The sequence below is a fragment of the Danio aesculapii genome, chromosome 13, assembly GCF_903798145.1.
Source record: "Danio aesculapii chromosome 13, fDanAes4.1, whole genome shotgun sequence".
NCBI lineage: Eukaryota > Metazoa > Chordata > Actinopteri > Cypriniformes > Danionidae > Danio > Danio aesculapii.
This window is the reverse complement of record NC_079447.1, coordinates 10,435,680-10,455,713: the sequence shown is the minus strand read 5'-3', so window position 1 is coordinate 10,455,713 and position 20,034 is coordinate 10,435,680. Positions and strand designations below refer to the sequence as shown.

The window sequence follows — 20,034 nt, the reverse complement described above, 5'->3', positions numbered from 1 at the left end:
TTCTCAAATGGTTTGAGTTACCTTAACTTTTTGGGTTTTACAGTGTAATAATAATAAACTTTATTTTTATATAGCGCCTTTAAAAGTAGCATCTCAAGGGACTTTACAGACATAAAATGTACAGCAGTAAAAGACACAAGGGTGAATGCAAAAAATGTAATAAACAATTAAAAACACATCAAATAATAATAATAATAGATCTAAAAAATCATATAAAAGTCAAATAAAATCAAATAAAAGCTCAATTTTAAGAGAGGAATTAAAAACACTCAGATATTCTGCATTTTTAGTTTAGTGTTTTACATTTAATTTGCTGCAGTTTGTACCTTAATTGACATGCAAACATTGTACAGCTTTGCAAAAAAAAAATAAATTAAGAGCCCACAACAAACAGAATTATTGCTTCTCTGGATTTTCCATTAATGGGCAAGTTAAATTTCAAATGAGAAAATCCTTATCATTTTCATGCTCCGCATAAACGATTACACCCCTCTCTAACATCTCTCTTTTAAATTGATATTTTCCATAGGATGCTTTACAATAATACATGTGTGCATATTCCATCACAGAACCAAAGCCAAAACTGGAGCTAATCTAACAAAATTACTTAATTAAAAAATTACAACATTACTACAAAAGTAATTTTACACAAAATTAGTACACCCAGACTAATGCTTTGAGTAAAAAAATAATAATTTACAATGTAATAAACAGAAGAAAGATAAGTTGCAATTTTGTAGTTTGTATTTTTTGTTATTGCTTCAATAACTTGTTTGCATTTAAATGTTTTATCTTCCTAAAGATGTTAGGTGGGGCGTCACGGTGGCACAGTGGATAGCATGATCACTTCACAGCAAGAAGGTCGCTGGTTCGAGCCTCGGCTGGATCAGTTGGCATTTCTGTGTTGAGTTTGCATGTTCTCCCGGTGTTGGCGTGGGTTTCCTCCGGGTGCTCTAGGTTCCCCCACAAGTCCAAAGACATGTGCTATTATTAAATTGGGTAAGCTAAATTGACCGTTGTGTATGTGTGAATGAAAGTGTATGGGTGTTTCCCAGTGATGGGTTGCAGCTGGAAGGGCATCCGCTGCGTAAAACATATGCTGGATAAATTGGCAATTCATTCCACTGTGGTGACTCCTGAATAATAAAGGGACTAAGCCGAAAAGAAAATGAATGAGTGAAAGATGTTGGGTGGCCAAACTCTTTAAGCCAGTTGGCATTTCTGTAAGGAGTTGGCATGTTCTCCCAGTGTTGGTGTGGGTTTTCTCCGGGTGCTCTGGTTTCCCCCACAGTCCAAAGACATGCGCTGTAGGTGAATTGAATAAGCTAAATTGGCCGTAGTGTATAAGTGTGTGTGAATGCGAGAGTGTGTGGGTGTTTCCCAGTACTGGGTTGCAGCTGGAGGGGCATCCACAGTGTAAAACATATGCCGGAATAGTTGGTGGTTCATTCCACTGTGGCAACCCCTGATAAATAAGGGACTAAGTTGAAAGAAAATTAATGAATTTTTATAAATGCACCAAAAAATATTGCCTATATTCTCTGAGAAATGGATCAAAATATTCATTTTCAAAAGGGGGTGTAGTATTCATTTATGCTGAGCACTGTTTACAGCCAAAGAAAAATTAAAGGCCACTTAAAAATTTTATTTTCCTGTTGATTTAAGTAAAGCATATTTATTTATTCTGTGAACAACTCATATTAAATTTGAAAACAAAATGTTGTCATTTGAGTAAAAAGGTTTTCTGCATTCTACACAACAAAATGTGCCCCCCCCCCTTTATTTATATACTAAAAAAACTGAACATGTTTTCTTCATAATTGCCAGCAATCAATTCTGTAATTATAATAATGTGTTCTCACTTGAAATATTGAAGACACATTATTAGTAGTTTATAAAATAAAACACAAATGAACATTTAATTCGATACACATGTCTATTACTGGCAAATACAGAGATGACTTTGTTCCAGAGATGTACAGTGCTCAGCATAATTGTGTACACCCTGTTTTGAAAATTAATATTTGTATCCATTTTTCAGTGAATATAGGCAATGTATTTTGGTGCATTTAAACAAAACTTTAAATAGATTTATTAAACGGATATATTTATTAAAATAATATTTTAGTCACCAAACATATTTAAAAATTGAAGGATAATACAATCAAATTCAAGCAAAATATTGCAAAAAAATTACAATCTACAAACTTTCAACTAAATTTTTCAAATATTTTTGCTTTTCTTGATTTCTCCTCTTTTTTAAATTTGTATTTAATATTTTTCTATAACATATAAATTTGGGTGTGCTAAGTTTTTGGACCGTTATCTTAAGTTATTTAGTTAAATGAGCTCCACATTTGGCTTCAGTACTGACTAATCATATATGCACAAATATAACATTGTATAGCTTCTTATTAAAAATATGAATTTTAAAGATAGATTTGTGAGGGGTCTACTTATATATGCTGAGCACTGCATATAGAGCAGCTTTCGGAAGATTATGTATGTGGTTTATGCGATCTCAGCATCAGTTTTAAATAATACAACAGTGAATATACTGACAAAAAGTGTTTTGAGTTGTTGTGGTTGTTAAACATTAATAGAACTAAACTGTTTGACCTAGAAAACAATGTTAGAGATTTGGATTTAATTGTATTGCTTGCAAATGCTAAGTGTTTGTCCAGGTTAGTTTTAACTGAACTGAGCAACAGTTACTGTGTATTTATACAAATTAAATTATTATTACCATTCCATATTACAAATATAAACTGAATGGAGGATTTAATGTGCTAAAGGCTGTCTTTGATAACTATAATGTACATTAAGTTAGTCATTATCAGTCATTATGTGTTTTGCAGGAACAATATTGTCATGGCATATCCATACTGTCACAGTATTGGCATTTTATCTCTCTTATCAATGACTGCATTGTGAAGCTGGCATAAAAAAAACACAACACAGACTGAGGGCCTCCCTTTCAATTTCAGAGCAAAAACTATACACTCAGTTTAGCCGGACAGCTTTGTATATTGTATAAACTATTTAAAACATTTATAAAATAGTATATTAAAAATACATATAGCCTATACGCTGACTTAAAAACCTACTAAGAAATGCACTAAAGTACAAGTTTAAACCCTCAATCATTATATTTAACATTTAAATATTACTTTTAGGGAAGATTTAAGGCCTCCCTTTCAATTTCAAAGCTAAAACTACACTCAGTTTAGCCGGACAACTTTGTATACTGTATAAAAGATTAATAAAATAAAATTATATATATATATATATATATATATATATATATATATATATATATATATGCTATACACTGACTTAAAAACCCTACTAATACTAAGAAATGCAGTAAAGTAAAAGTTTAAACCCTCAATAATTATATTTAACATTTAACTGTTACTTTCAGAGGAGATCTATGAAGTGTTCTGTACATTGTTTCTCTTCTATATGCATGGCATGCTAAATATTCAATCTTCCTGTGGTGTTGTCTTGGTATCTCCGTTAACTTCGCGAATCACTGCGTTTCATTTAACGTTAATCAACTACAGTGTTAGCATTACTGCGACAAAATACTACGTTTTTAAGCTTCAAAATGTGCATAACATTCACGTCAGACGCCGAATAAAGTGTTTAATGCGGCAGACTAAACAGCAGGCCGACGGAGATCTACAACAACACGGTCAAGATAAATCTCGACACGATACATTCAAGGCAGAAAAACAAGAACCGTCAAACTTGCCTTGCAGCTGCGGTCCTGTCAGTCTCTTCTCTGACGGGATGTGTGATATTATACAGTAATAATCCACTCGATAGACTAACCGTGTATAGTACAGGTTCAGTGTATGAGTGTGTGTGTGCATGTGAGGCTAAAGAAGGCGGGGCGATCAACACTGACACGGACAAGTGCACTTGTCACCACATAACGGGCAAGTGCTGTGCTTTACAAATAGCGGGTTACATTATGCTAATTATGTTATATAATATAAACTGTAAAAATATGCGTAAATTAGTAGTTTTATTTTCATATTTTTATTTTTTTCTCATAATTTTTAGTTTTGAATTGCATTATGCGACCCTGATCTTTCTTCCAACAACTTTTAACGTTAAAAGGTGGAAAAAGTGACTTTTATTAACATTTTTAATAGTTTAAAATGATATATTGTTTTTGTTGGTGTTGTATATTATGGTACAAAAACATTTTGTTATTTTACATACGTATTTCTCTATATGCTATATTATTTCTTATATATTATAATATTTTCCCAGAGATGGGTTGCGGCTGGAAGAGCATCTGCTGCGTAAAACATGTGCTGGATAAGTTGGCGGTTCATTCCTCTGTGGCGACCCCGGATTAATAAAGGGACTAAGCCAAAAAGAAAATTAATGAATGAATATTATAATATTTCAAACTACTAAATATCAATAAAGTCACTTTGTTAAACTGCAGAGTTGAATTTAAGCTCAAAAGTTGACAAAGCAGAGATCAACATGCAATCAATGCACAACCATACATAAACGGAAAACACTTGTGAATCACTGTTAATTAACAGATAGGCCTATTTTAATTTACAGTGTAGAATCTGTCTCTGTTCATTATGGAGTTGCTTACATGGAAATAAAAACAACCATATTTCTAAAACAATTCATATAAAATTCTACATTACAGTATAGCATATATATCATGTCAAAATGTATATTTATTTCATACAGTAGTCTAGGTATACTTTTAAATTCTACTTTAAATATTAGCCTACAAGCAGAAACAAAAGATGTGTGTTGTGTAGAAATTGGAGAGGGGTCTGGATGCAGACCTGGTGCAGTGCAGTCTGAGCTACATCCAATGCTTTTTAATGCGCTCACCTAACCCCACCCCTAACCCTACCCGTCACAGTGGCGTCATTCACTCCATTGACTGCATTGTGTCTGGCATTGCATCGCTGAGTGATGCAATCTCAGCTTGCATCAATACGGCTGCATCCAGGTACTATTGGGGAAATTTGGATCTCTTGTTTTTAGTGACGCCAGTGGATGTTAAGTGCACTGCAGGCACCTCATACTAACTTGTTTTCATTCTTTGATTTGAGGTAAAGAAAAAAAAAATTATAAATAGAAATACCTTTGCAATTATATTCTACTGTTACACACATTCAGATGCACACTTTCTTATCAGCTAACATTAAATAAGAAAGCATTTGGTCATAGCAAAATAGATATGTTTGCACAAGCTCTGTATTTTAAGCATCATGTCAGCATGTAAGGTAATTAAAAGGTAATTAAAATCACATATTTAACAATCTACCGTAATTATAATGTCTGTCTATGAGAAATTATAAGTTAAACAAATCCCTTTACTTTGCATGCAGTGTTGTTCTTTTTGCATTATGATTTTCATATTTACATAACTCAAACTACAGACAGAATGAAAGAGAGCCTCTCATATAAATCTCACATGCTTTGATATTTCTGAAAAAAAAAAAACATGCAGGCTCTTTAAGGCAGTGTTTCTCAACCACGTTCCTGGAGGACCACCAGCTTTGCACATTTCCATGTCTCCTTAACCAAACACGCCTAATTCAGCTCATCAGCAGAGACTAAAAGACCTGTAATGGGTGTGACAGACAAAGGAGACATCCAAAACATGTAGTGCTGGTGGTATTCCAGGAATGTGGTTGAGAAACACTGCTTTACGAGATAGTTCACCCAAAATCATTTAATCACACTCAAGTGGTTTTAAACGTCTATGAATTTCTTTCTTTTTTGAAAACCAAACAAAATACTCTGAAGAGCGTAGAAAGTAGTAGCCATTCACATTAATAGACCATGATGACAGAATTTATTAGGTAAACTATCCCATTAATATTACAGAAATAGAATTTCTCATGAAAATAAAAAATAATAATATCAAAAATAATAAAAGATAACTTTATTTAATTGACAGCAACAAGGCTGCAATATTACTGATTGCATTATAAATTCTAAATGGTCCACAATACAATGTTCCGTTTACACAAGGAAACACCAGAAAAAACAGTGCTTGCAAGGCATCAAAGAGAGACACACTTAATAAACTTGAGACTTAAATTAAATTTAAAAGTATAGAAAACAACAAATGACTGTAGATTTTGATAAGCCAGCCTAAGCATTTCTGTTGAATGATCCTGTCAATACTTGGTCACATTTTAAGATCTGCCTTGTTCTAAACCATAGGTCTCAAACTGGATTCCTGGAAGGCCGCAGCTCTGTACAGTTTTCCTCCAAGTCCAATCAAACACAGCTGATCCAACTAATCAAGCTTATCAAGACTTCTAGAGAGTATTAAGCATGTGTGATGTTGGAGGTGGTTGGAACTAAACTCTGCAGAACTGTGGCCCTCCAGGAATTGAGTTTGAGACCACAGTTCTAAATTAACGATCTAGACTGCTTAACTGAGATCAAATTTAAAGTGGCTCACACACGGAACTAGAAACACTGTGCCAAAGACTATAGAATACACAAGACATGTCACTCGTATAGTTTTGAATGTGGAAAAGTTTAAAGGTCAATTTGGCGAATGAAGCCCCGCCTTCTAGTACACGAGCCAATCATTGATCTCTATAGACTGACGATTCTGTGGGGGAGGGGGATTTTGCGCGATTCAAACGTTTAGAAATAAAACCAAAGAGACAGTTTCTGTTTAATTTTTTGGGGATTCCTAATATAAAATTCAATCGTAAGCTTGGCAAGCAATTTTGGAGAATTTAATGTTTGCCCATTCAAACAGAATGCCCGAGCATACTGGCATTTCAAAGATGGCCGCAGAGAGAAATGACTTGCCTTAAAGGAACTTTGTGCAGAGCCACATCTTTAAATTATAAACACAATATTTTCTATAGATTTACAAAACAGTTGTCAGTACATAATGCTTAAATATATTTTTATCTCGTTGTATGCTTTAACAACTAATGCTTAGGTCTATCTAACTGACTGTATTCTGAATAGAAACTGTGTATTACTCGATCAATGCTGTTAAAGGTACATCGTGAAATTGAATATACAAATCACAACACTTTTCACCATAACTTGCGCAAAGTTTCCTACAAAATAAAGTTGTAATGAAGAATGTGTGCATTAAAGACCCTAAATCAAAATTGCAGTTTTAGTAGCACATGCAATGATCAGTAATAGCAAATGGTTTTTTGCTGTGAAAGTGTGTCTACTTTTAAGACAGTCCTTCCTATATTCATTCATTGATTTATTTTCCTTCGGCTTAGTCTCTGGTTTATCAGAGGTTGCCACAGCGGAATGAACCACCAACTATATATCCCTACTACTGATTGTTCCATACTGTTGATTATATGATCCTATACTGTTGATTATATGATATTAGTGTGTCATTAGCATTACTAGATGGTTAACATTCTGCTAGGCTGTTGTTTACTGGCCAGAAGTTTGATGATAAAATCTGATCCCTGTAGTCTATGAAATGTAATTAAATGATTTTACTGTAGACCAGGTGAATATCACACATCTGGCCATAGTAAAGCACAATAATTTTATGTGCTGTATGCGAGGGTTCAAGTACAGTGCATGTGGTACAAATTTTATCATCAACAAACATGATTTTTGAAATGGCAGAAACGATGTGAAACTAACATGCACACAATTGCTTTTGCACTACTTAGATGTACAACTTAGATGACGGTCAGCAGCAAAAAAAAAATATTAAAATGATACCTTGCAAGCCAATAAACCGAAAGTGCATTACAAACAAAACAACAGCCAATTATACTTGTTTCTCTGTAGCAAATACAATGGACACATTTACAAATTCCTGGTGGTCCATCATACTAATTAAGCATTTAGTAATATGATTGTAATTTGTGCAAGTTATCTAGTAAAATACAAATATAGTCATCCTCTGGGCCTTTAAATCATAGCAAATGACAGCCACTGAAAAAAAAAGAAAAGAAAAAGAACCATTTAAAACTGCTCGGACATAATAATCATTAAGTATAATATTATTAAATTCATTACCTGAAAGAAGTCCAGCTCAATGAACCCGCTGCTGTCTATATCCATCCTCTTGAACACTTCTACAAAAGAAAATGTAAAACAAAGGAATTTGCAACTTGAACTGATAAAACAAGATTTAAAAAAAACATACAGTGCATCCGGAAAGTATTTATAGTGCCTTTTCCACATTTTTCTTGTGTTACAGCCTTTTCCCAAAATGAATTAAATTAATTTATTTCCTCAAAATTCTACACACAATACCCCATAATCACTATGTGAACAAAGATTTTTTTTAATTGTTGCAAATTTATTTAAAAAAAAAAAAGTTGAAAAATCACATGTACATAAGTATTCACAGCCTTTGCTCAATACTTTGTTGATGCACCTTTGGCAGTAATTACAGCCTCAAGTCTTTTTGAATATGATGCCACAAGCTTTGGGAGTTTTTTCCCATTCCTTTTTGCAGTACCTCTCAAGCTTTATCAGGTTGGATGAGGAAGCGACGGTGTATAGCCATTTTCAGATCTCTCCAGAGATGTTCAATAGGATTTAGGTCTGGGCTCTGGCTAGGCCACTCAAGGACATTCACCGAGTTGTTGTGAAGCCACTCCATTTATATTTTGGCAGTGGGTTTTGGGTCGTTGTCCTGCTGGAAGATGAACTGTCGCCCCAGTCTTAGGTCAAGAGCACTGTGAAGCAGGTTTTTATTCAGGATGTCTCAGTACATTGCTGCATTCATCTTTCCCTCTATCCTGACTAGTCTTCCAGTTCCTGCTGCTGAAAAACATCCCCACAGCATGATGCTGCCCCCACCATGCTTCACTGTAGGGATGGTATTAGCCTGGTGATGAGCGGTGCCTGGTTCTCTCCAAACGTAACGCCTGGCATTCACTCCAAAGAGTTCAATTTTAGTCTCATCAGACCAGAGAATTGTGTTTCTTATGATCTGAGAGTCCTTCAGATGCCTTTTGGAAAATTTCAGGCCTGATTGGTGGATTGCTGCACAGATGGTTGTCGCTCAGACAGAGCGGCCATCAGGTTATTGATCACCTTCCTGACTAAGGCCCTTCTTCCCGATCACTCAGTTTAGATGGCCGACCAGCTCTAGGAAGAGACCTAATGGTTCCAAACATCTTCCACTTACGGATGAGGGAAGCAGAAAGTTTTTCTATAACCTTCCCCAGCCTTGTGCCTCAAGACAATCCTGTCTCGGAGGTCTACAGACAATTCCTTTGTCTTCATGCTTGGTTTGTGCTTTGACATGCACTGTCAACCCTGGGACAGGTGTATGCCTTTTCAAATCATGTCCAATTAACTGAATTTACCACAGGTGAACTCCAATTAAGCTGCTGAAACATCTCAAGGATAATCAGTGGAAACAGAATGTACCTGAGCTCAATTCAGAGCTTGACGGCATAGGCTGTGAATACTGATGTACATGTGATTTTTCAGCTTTCAGAATTTCAGAAACTCTTTTTTTCACATTTTCATTATGGGGTATTGTGTGTAGAATCCTGAGGAAATAAATGAATTTCATCTATTTTGGAATAAGGCCGTAACAAAAAAAAAAATGTGGAAAAAGTGAAGCGTTATGAATACTTTCCGAATGCACTGTAGATCACAATTTATTTTAAAGGCCACCTATCATTCAAAATCAACTTTTGGAAGCTGTTTGGACAGAACTGTGTGTATGTATAGTGTGTCCACAGCATGTAAAACATTACTACTTCATAGCCAAATATAAATTATTAAAAAAGAATCTCCCTCTACTGAACAGTGGATCAATAATATGTCCTTCTGTTTAGCTATGGAAAAGATTTTATATATGTTAAAAGCCCAACTTACTGCTTTTGAGAAAATGCGGACCCCCTTTATATATCTTATTTCAAATTCAGATTTTAGCAATTTATTAAATGAAAAAGGAAAAGATGAATAATTTGACAGTGACATGGCCTATCTACATATTACCCCATTTCTAGAGATTTATTTAAACAAACTGTTGTCACACTGATGATCTGGTGCATGCCTTCTATGGATGATGTGTATATTCAACAATTCCTCCCTAATGTTTTATCTAGAATAATCTGTCACTATTTAAAACAACCTGTGCCCCCCTTTTTAAATTTCTTTTTTCTCTTCTCTTTTTTTGTTTTGTTGTTGTTTTTCATTTAAATTGAAAACAAAGATGTGAAGTGAAGTTTGTTCCTTGCCGCTGTCGCCACTGGCTTGCATGGTTTGAGACTTGTGGAGCTGCGCATTGATGTATTTGCTCTTCAGTGTTTGGACTTTCAGCAGTGAAAAATAGACCACACTGAACTGAACTAAACTGACCTTTAACTCTGAAAACTGAACTGACACTGTTCTAAGTGAAGCTGCTTTGACATAATCTACATTGTAAAAGCGCTATAGAAATAAACATGAATTGAATTGAATGTAAACATGATTGTGATGTATTATATTTTCACATTTCTGATACATCTCAATAAAAAGATTGTTAAAAAAAAAACAAAATCAAATAAAAATCTCCCTAAACTTACAGTACATAAACCGGTCAGATTTAGGAACTCATTGCACTTACTGAACATCATCTCCAGGCGCATCACACAGGACACAAAGTTGTCAAAGTCGATGGTCATGTCTGCGTCTCCATAGCGTGCAGCCAGACTCTGATGAATGCAGTCATTCAGAGAGAATCCTGTGCAGTAATTACCAATAAATCAAGTTACATTATTAAAAGTCAACAACTAAACACCCATTACCCTGAATTTTATTTCTTAAAAGTTACTGAAAGTTATTATCCATAATGAAGCAGTTTCAAAATTAAGCCTGGATAAATGTTATAGGCTAGCAGACTGTACCTGCTTCCTTCAAAGCCATTCGCATCTCTGGTGTACTCATACAGCCGGATCCATCCATGTCATTCTTCTTATAAATGACCTAAATAAAAGACGATGAAGACGTCAGCCCAAAACAACCGATGAGAACAGATTTACAGCTGAAATTTCAAACTTTTGACATAAACTCACCAGATACTTCTGAATCTTCTTCCAAAGTGTAGCAAACTCAGCTAATCCTAGTTTACCATTTCCACTTTCCTGCATTAGAGTTAAGCAAAACTGATCTTCATTCATTTTCCTTTGGCTTAGTCCCTTTATTCATCAGGGGTCGCCACAGTGGAATGAACCACCAACTTATCCAGCATATGTTTTACACAGCGGATGCCCTTCCAGCTGCAGCCCAGTACAGCCCAGTACACCATGGCCAATTTTGCTTATTCAATTCACCTATAGCACATGTCTTTGGACTGTGGGGGAAACCGGAGCACCCGGAGGAAACCCACGCCAACACGGGGAGAACATGCAAAATCCACACAGAAATGCCAACTGACCTAGCCAGGACTCGAACCAGCAGCCTTCTTGCTGAGAGGCGACAGTGCTAACCACTAAGCTACCGTGTCGCCAAAACTGACTTTCATAAATACTAATAATTAATAAGTACAATTAAACCGGCTTCTGTGAAGGATACATCCATGAGGTTGACCATCACCCTACATGTATCCAAACTGAAACCATCAGTCTTGATATCTGTTCCTGTATGAAGGAGAGAAATGGAAATTATATTAAAAGGATCCTATACATATATAAATATAAAACTTGTTTAGGGGTTAAAGGACAAGTCTTACTCTTTGCAACTATTTTGTTGAAAATCGTTCGCAGCTCAGAAGCGGAGATCTCCATGTCCTGAAACAAAAGCAAACATTATTTTTTACATGTTTATTTGCTCAAACGTGCTTCATGTTTATTAAGGTATTATGCAGGGTCTAAAATAACTCACATCTCCTGCAAGTTTAGTAAACAGGCCCCTAAAGCCAGAATCAACCTCTTCCTCGGACATCATTTCCTGAAGAGGCAGAAAAGAGAGAGGGTATTCACAGTAATGAAGTCAATGAAATCATTTTACCAGAGCCAAGAGAAAATAGGACTTACATCATCTATATTTGCTTCTATAGGGTCATCACATTGTCTGAAGAAAAAAAATAAGACAGAGATATTAGATAGCCCCCTCATAAAATATAATGGCAAATATAATAGTAATAATAATATTGCTGGGCAAAAATTAACCGCGATTAAAAGTTTGTTTTTTGTGTACATAATACATGTGTGTGTTATATATTTATTTAAAAATATGTGATAATGTGATCTATACACATACATAGAAACAAAATTACACAAAACTATTTTGTTACATAGATATTTACATTTATTAATAATTTGAAATATAAAATAATTAAAATTTTTACAAACTAAGAGTATAAATTCTTTTGGAACTGTTGCATTAATAATGCCAGACAATACCAAATATATAAAAATAAAATTTTTATCATTTAGTAAAATAAAATTAAATTAAATTAAATTAAATTTTAACAAACTAAGGGTATAATTTCTATTGGAAGTCTTGAATTATTAATGCCAGACAATACCAAGTATATATAAATATATATACACAGTTGAAATCAGAATTATTAGCCCCCCTGAATTATTAACCCCCGTTTATTTTTTCCCTAATTTCTGTTTAATGGAGAGAAGATTTTTTCAACACATTTCTAAACATAATAGTTTTAATAACTCATTTCTAATAACTGATTTATTTGATCTTTGCCATGATGACAGTAAATAATATTTGACTAGATATTTTTCAAGACACTAATATTCAGCTTAAAGTGACATTTAAATGCTTACCTAGGGTAATTAGCTTAACTAGGCAGAATAGGGTAATTAAGCAAGTCATTGTATAACGATGGTTTGTTCTGTAGACAGTTGAAAAAATATATAGCTTAAAGGGGCTAATAATTTTGACCCTAAAATGGTTTTTAAAAAATTAAAAACTGCTTTTATTCTAGCCGAAATAAAACTAATAAGACTTTCTCCAGAAGAAAAAATATTATCTAAAAGAAGTATATATATATACTTATTATTAATATATAGTTATGTTATGTTCAATCATATATACAAAACACATATTAAAATAAATAAATAAATAAAAAATTCTTTCAATTTTAACAAACTATGGGTATAATTTCTTTTGGAACGGTTAAATTATTAATGTCAGACAATACCACAAATATGCAAAAAAAAAATCATTATTTTGTAATATACAGTTATGTTATGTCTAATCATATGTACAAAACACATATTAAAATAAATAAAATAATAATTATTTCAACTTTAACAGGTTATAATTTCTTTCGAATTATTAATGCCAGGCAATACCAAAAATATGCTAAACATTTTCATTATTTTGTTATATACAGTTATGTTTTATCAGATGTATACACATTAAAATAAATGAAATAATTTACATTTGAACAAACTAAGGGTATAATTTTTTTTGTAACTGTTGAATTATTAATGCCAGACAATATCAAAAATGTGAAAACTTTTTTTCCATTACTTTGTAATATACACTCACCGGCCACTTTATTAGGTACACCTGGCCAACTGCACGTTAACGCAACTTTCTAATCAGCCAATCACATGGCAGCAACTCAATACATTTAGAGATGTAAACATGGTCAAGACGATCTGCTGCCGTTCAAACCGAGCATCAGAATGGGGAAGAAAGGGGATTTTGAATGTGGCATGGTTGTTGGTGCCAGACAGGCTGGTCTGAGTATTTCAGAAACTGCTGATCTACTGGGATTTTTACGCACAACCATCTCCAGGGTTTACAGAGAATGGTCTGAAAAAGAGAAAATATCCAGTGAGCGGCAGTTCTGTGGGTGCAAATGCCTTGTTGATGCCAGAGGTCAGAGAAGAATGGCCAGACTGGTTCCAGCTGATAGAAAGGCAACAGTAACTCAAATAACCACTCATTACAACCGAGGTATACGGAAGAGCATCTCTGAATACACAACACATTTTGAGTCGGATGGGCTACAGCAGCAGAAGATCACAACGGTACCAGTAAGGTGTACCTAATAAAGTGGCCGGTGAGTGTATAGTCATGTTATTTCTGATCATATGTAGACAACACATATTTTTTTATCAATAAAACAGACAATACTTACTGCATCTCAGACTGTTTCTCGGAGAACACGCGCACACAAAAATCCCCATTCTTGTGCGGATCGAATGTAGAAGGGACGATGAGATATTCTCCAGGAGGAAGTTTAAAGCGGGTGCTGACCTCTCTCAGGTTGATAAAGGTTTCAGATCGAGCTTTCTGAGCATGAGTCAGGAAATAGTTCTTATCCAGATGAACCTCCTTTTGCCCATGAAACTGCAATGAGGCGAACAAGAACCAGAGGAACTATATTTGTACATTTTCAACACTACAAGTCAACACAGCATTGTTAGAGAGTTGTGAGTAATTGCCAGGTTGTTGCTAGTGTGGTTAAGGTGGTTACCTGTTCAGTTTGGCCTCTTAATATTATACTAATAAATTTTGTCAATTGCTTTGTTTCTAAATATACAGTTGAAGTCATAATTATTAGCCCCCCTGTATATTTTTTACTTATTATCTGTTTTATGAAAAGAAGATTTTTTTTTCATCTCATTTCTAAACATAATAGTTATAATTCTAATTTCTATTAACAGATTTCTTTAATCTATCTTTGCCATAATGACAGTAAATATTACTAGATATGTTTCAAGATACTAGTATTCAGATTAAAGTGACATTTAAAGGCTTAACTAGGTTAATTAGGGAAGTTAGGGTAATTAGGCAAGTCAACTGTTGTTTCTCTTGGTTTTATTTGTATAACTTTTGCTATATCTTTACTAAATATTGTAATAATAATATTAATAATAATAAACTTTATTTTTATATAGCACCTTTAAAAGTACCACCTTAAGGCACTTTACAGACATAAAATAAGCAGCAGTAAAAGATTCGCAGATGAATGCAAACAAATGTAATAATAAAAAATAATTAAAAACACATAAAATAATAATAATAATAATAATATTAGATCTAAAATCATGTAAAAGTCAAATAAAAGCTTACTCTTTTAAATAAAATATTCGTCTGTCATATGTACAGCACTATGGTCAGTCTTGTGGCTGTTTTTAAACATACTTTATAAAAAAATGAACTTGAACTTGTGTGTTTTGAGTTATTGTGTGTTAGGGCTGCACAACATATCGCTTGAGCATCGATATCGCAATGTCTGTGTATCTGCAATAGTCACATCGCAAAATGTGCAATGTTGAGTGGGGATTATAGATGACCAGGAACCACAGGTCAAAAGACATGAGATTTGTTGAGTCTCTGCAGACTTTAAGCAAAATAGAGTGAAAGTTACTTACTTACAGCTGTTTAAGGCCTTTAACTATGTAAGCATTTTAAAAGAGTTCAACGCATTTTAATAGAGCAGAAGTTTCATTTTATTGATCAATTTATATGATGAAGATTATGCAATGTTACTCTACATTTGATTATTCAATTTCTGTTACCAAATACTGTTAGATTCTCTCCAGAAAGCCCCAAATCACTGTTTATTTCACTTTAATATTTGCTCCATTGTGTTTATTTATGACTGTATTTTATATATGTATATAATAAATTACATTAAATATATTTACATTTCACTCCACTATAAAATCATCCCAATCAATCTAAAGTCTTTGCAAAAAAGTTATTTAACTCATCTGGTGAAATTATATTGCAATATATTATATCATACTGTGCTTAGCATATATAAGTACACCCCTCACAAATCTCTCTTTTAAATTAATATTTTTAATAGGAAGCTATACAATATTATATTTGTACATATACATTAGATTGGTCAGCACTGAAGCCAAATCTGGAGCTTATTTAACTAAATAACTTACAATAACGGTCCAAAAACTAGTACAGCCAAATTTTTATGTTATAGTAAAATATTAAATACAAATTTTAAAAAAGAGGAAAATTAAAATTAAAATTAGTTACATTTAGTATTTTTGCAATATTTTACTTGAATTTAATTGTATTGTCCTTCAATTTCTAAATATGTTTGGTGCCTAAAATTGTATTTTAATAAATATATCTGTTTAATAAATCTGTTTTGTTTATATGCACCAAAATACATTGCCTATATTCACTGAGGAATGGATACAAATATTCATTTTCAAAATGGGGTGTCCTCAATTATGCTGAGCACTGTATATATATCGCAATATATTTTTCAAATTTTTCCAATATTGTGCAATCATATTGTGTGTTGTTATTTACATTGAAAACATATTATCAAGAACCATCATCATGTGCAGAAATTATATTTACAGATTACTCTACTGTGCTCACCTGAGAAGGAACCTAAAATGAAAAGAAAAAAAAAAAGTATAATCAGCACCCTTTATAGGTTAAGTTTTAAATTTACTGTCAATATTAATAAAGGTATAAAACATCTGTATATTAGAAACTTCACCTCATAGATGGCATAGCCGATAGTGTGCATGTCTTCTCCAGATTTCCTCATCTTACGGCGGTTCTTCTGAATCAAACCGATTACCACACTGCAGCCCACTTCATTATCATCTGGATCATCATCTTCCTCCTCCAGTTTGATCTTAAACTGAGGATTCATCCAGAATGTGTCTGTGGAAGACCACAGATTATTATAATTCGGAGTGGGACTCCTTTTCAGCCTTCTTAGACCAGCCCACCTCAGTTCACGATTTCCAATTCAGTTTCTAATGACACCACCACGTCTTTTTCAAGGAAACAGCCGCTTTAGAACTTCAAATGTTTTTCATAAATATGAAAACATAAAAGGGTAGCTAAATCTCCAACACTATTCTTTAAAACATCACAATGTCCTTTCCTGCAATATCTGAATATATATTCTGTGCAAAATTCTTTATAGATATTCAGTCCTTTGTAACAGTGGTCACACAAATTTTTTTAAATAAAATATATACACCTACATAAGTAACCCAAACAATATTATATGTCTTAATACAAAAAAATAATAATAATAATAATAATAATAATAAATACTGAGGTTTGAACTCGTCATTACGCAACCTGCTGACCACAGGACCACAATGGTGCTGTTATGCTAGAATTAAAAATAAGTATTGCACTGTTATCTGCAAAACTCTTTTAACCACAGTTTTACTTTCTATTGATGGCTTAATCTTTTTCTCCCCTTTTTAGATTTCTGATCAAGTTATGTCAGATTTATTAATGTAGTGAATCATCTGATTTTTATTAAGCAGGTGTAATATTCATTAATATTAATTATTCGAATTTTTATATTCACTAAGGTGCCGCTGTTTGGGATTGAATGAAAGTTACATCATCATTAACCTGCAGGCTGCATTTTGCTCACGGGGCTGCGAGAAAATGAATAGAAAGAGCAGAGCTGTGTCAAAATAATGAATAAAAAGAGTGAGGCTATGGTCAAATAAATAAATAAATGAAAAAGTGCGACTGCTGAGAGTGCAAGCAGCTAGGGACACCAGACCTCGCGGCCAAAAAAACGGACCGGCCAACCAGGAATTTTCCCGTTCCTCCCGATTATCCAATCCGGGCCTGATGACAGTGCATAATTTCTTAGGTTGCATATTTTACATTTATGCAATATTTTTGTCACATACACTACCATTCGAAGCTAATTTTCAGTGTTTTTGAAAGACATTTGTTATGTTTAATCACTAAAATATTATTACTATTTCTGTTTGAATTCAGTCTTCAGTGTAACATGATCTTCAGCAATCATTACAATGATGACATATAATTTTTGATGATTTTACATGACCACAAAATATGATAAGGGCTACGATGTGTATTTTAAAAAAAAACCTCAGATGTCCCAACAATGTGTAAATGTAGTTTTAGCTCAAAATATGTAATATATCCTTTATCATATCATGCTGTAAATATATATTTAATCAAAAGCAAAAACTCACTGCTTCACATTCAACCCAGGCTCATTGCGGATACGTACCCAGGTCTACATTTCTTGGAGTCTGCTACGTCTGCTTGCAGTTTTTGTTTTTTCAAATCTGCCAGAGGCCGCTGTGTACACTTTTTGATGATCTCAAATTTCTCTCGCATGTCCTCTTCTCACACAAATCCACCAGAGGGCGCAATATACACTTCAGCTGACCAGGCCAACTTGCTGTCCACTGACCCACTCACCCCCTTCCCAAAACCCACGATTCAGCCTGTTGTTTATTTATTTACTTATTTATTTCTTTTGTTTTACCTGGTTTCTGGAACCGATCTTCGCCTGATTCAAACCCCGCCATCGCAGTAAACTCTGCTCTGTGTCCCAAATCCCTGATGTACACGGCAATATACTGGGCAAACTGGCACCACCATAAAAGCCATCCATTCAGAGGTAAGCCTTCAGCTGGTAGCGTTAAAAGGAGCAGAAGCCGTCGGTGGCATCATACGGCCTCTTAGCATTGGTGTTAAAGACGAAATGCAGCCAGACATACCTCTGGCTACATAATTCGTGTTATCCAGAAATGTAAACAGGGATACATATCCACAATGAGCCTTGTCTGTTTATATGCAAATGAGCAGCTGCTTTCTGCCTCCTTTCCAAAAGAGGGCGGAGCCTTTACAGCTTTTGTTTCAGTTACTCTGAGAGCAATAAGCTAAATACTTGCATGTGTATTAAAGCCTTGCCAGTTTAAACTTATAATATTTATATATGATACTAATATGTAATTTTCTGAGCCCTACAGTATGAAACATGCACAATATGTAAGATTTTTGTATCAAGATATCCAAAAAACACTAGAACGGTGTCATTTATTTTGCTGACTAATGTATTGAAGAATGATCAAATCCAGAGAACTAAGCAATTTTAAAGTACCATTGTGTTGCTATGCTAATGTATCATTGTGTTGCCATGCCCATGACGTCATACACCCTCGATTTGCAGTTTTTATTCATATAAAATGTAAAAAAACATTAAAACACCAAAGACCAATTATCAGCCTTTGTTTGTTGTGAGTATGCGCCCTCTACTGGAAAAAATGACATATTTTGTCTGTAGCCCTGTCCTCATGTGTGAGAATGATTTAAATCTGCGATAATATAACATGTACTTTCCCAGAAGCAATCTCAAAACTACAATCTAGGTGTTTAGCTGGTGTTTAGCTGAACATTGCAATCTAAAATGGAGAACAACACTCCTTTGAGTGATTTTCTGGTTTGTATCATTGTACGTTTTTTTAAATTATGAACAAAAGCAAGTGCAAAAACTTGGGACCTCTTTAAAACATGTCATTTCTCTGCTACTTGACACCACTGGGAGATAGTTCCTCAAACTCAAAGGCATGTTATGTGGTTATGCCATTCACATTTCAAGAGACTGCAATTTAATCTGGTGCCACTAGTGACACAAAAATTAAACACTTCCTCTTAACTGTATAAATATAAACATGCGTACATGGATGGTTCCTGCAACCACCAGCCGTAGAGCCTTTTCTCCAGGTGCCGTCAAATTTACACACACTCCAGTGTTTGAGCGAGTCAGACGTCAGCGTGTCTGGAGTCAAAGTGCAGATCTCTAGGCGGGAATACTGCCTCACAAAATCAGAGAATGACATCCTGCATATGTGCAAAGAGGAATAACGGTGAATAATTGTGCTTTGGTGAAGCAGGTTATGTGGTTTTAATTGAATTGATTTTTACCAGAACTCTCCATCTTCTGATTTCACATTCTCACGTTCAGATGGATCGACAGCGTTCCACTCTGAAGAGCTAAAACACATTGAGATTATTAAGCGAAACATTCAAGCTACATTGTGAACATACTATTTTACATACAAAGCATACATTAACATACAGTTGAAGCCAGAATTATTAGCCCTCCTGAATATTTTCCACACAATGTCTGTTTAATAAAAAGATTTTTCAACACATTTCTAACAACTGATTTACTTTATCTTCGCTATGAGGACAGTATATAATATTTTCCTGGAAATTTTTCAAGATACTAATATTCAGCTTAGTGTGATTTTAAGGCTTAAAACTGGGTTAATTAGGCAAAGTAATTAGTCAAATCATTATATAATG

At 34.1% G+C, this 20,034-nt stretch overlaps 2 protein-coding genes across 2 annotated transcripts in view; both read right to left on the bottom strand.

Moving 5' to 3' along the window:
- Positions 1 to 3,978, bottom strand: part of LOC130239247 (calpain-1 catalytic subunit-like) — a 39,192-nt gene extending 35,214 nt beyond the window's left edge. Inside the window, exon 1 of the mRNA XM_056470330.1 lies at positions 3,758 to 3,978. The gene's annotated coding sequence lies outside the window, so the exon portion shown is untranslated. The remainder of the gene's footprint in view (positions 1 to 3,757) is intronic.
- Positions 3,979 to 5,919: 1,941 nt separating this feature from the next.
- capn2a (calpain 2, (m/II) large subunit a) overlaps positions 5,920 to 20,034 on the bottom strand; it is a 30,670-nt gene continuing 16,555 nt past the window's right edge. The window contains exons 8-21 of the mRNA XM_056470451.1: positions 19,651 to 19,719; positions 19,406 to 19,566; positions 16,424 to 16,593; positions 16,300 to 16,311; positions 14,078 to 14,289; positions 11,997 to 12,033; positions 11,845 to 11,910; positions 11,693 to 11,750; positions 11,536 to 11,600; positions 11,037 to 11,105; positions 10,869 to 10,947; positions 10,589 to 10,705; positions 8,032 to 8,090; positions 5,920 to 7,947 (exon numbers count right to left, since the gene is read on the bottom strand). Coding sequence (XP_056326426.1) covers positions 7,924 to 7,947; positions 8,032 to 8,090; positions 10,589 to 10,705; positions 10,869 to 10,947; positions 11,037 to 11,105; positions 11,536 to 11,600; positions 11,693 to 11,750; positions 11,845 to 11,910; positions 11,997 to 12,033; positions 14,078 to 14,289; positions 16,300 to 16,311; positions 16,424 to 16,593; positions 19,406 to 19,566; positions 19,651 to 19,719 — 1,198 coding nt within the window. The 3' untranslated portion in view covers positions 5,920 to 7,923. The remainder of the gene's footprint in view (positions 7,948 to 8,031; positions 8,091 to 10,588; positions 10,706 to 10,868; positions 10,948 to 11,036; positions 11,106 to 11,535; positions 11,601 to 11,692; positions 11,751 to 11,844; positions 11,911 to 11,996; positions 12,034 to 14,077; positions 14,290 to 16,299; positions 16,312 to 16,423; positions 16,594 to 19,405; positions 19,567 to 19,650; positions 19,720 to 20,034) is intronic.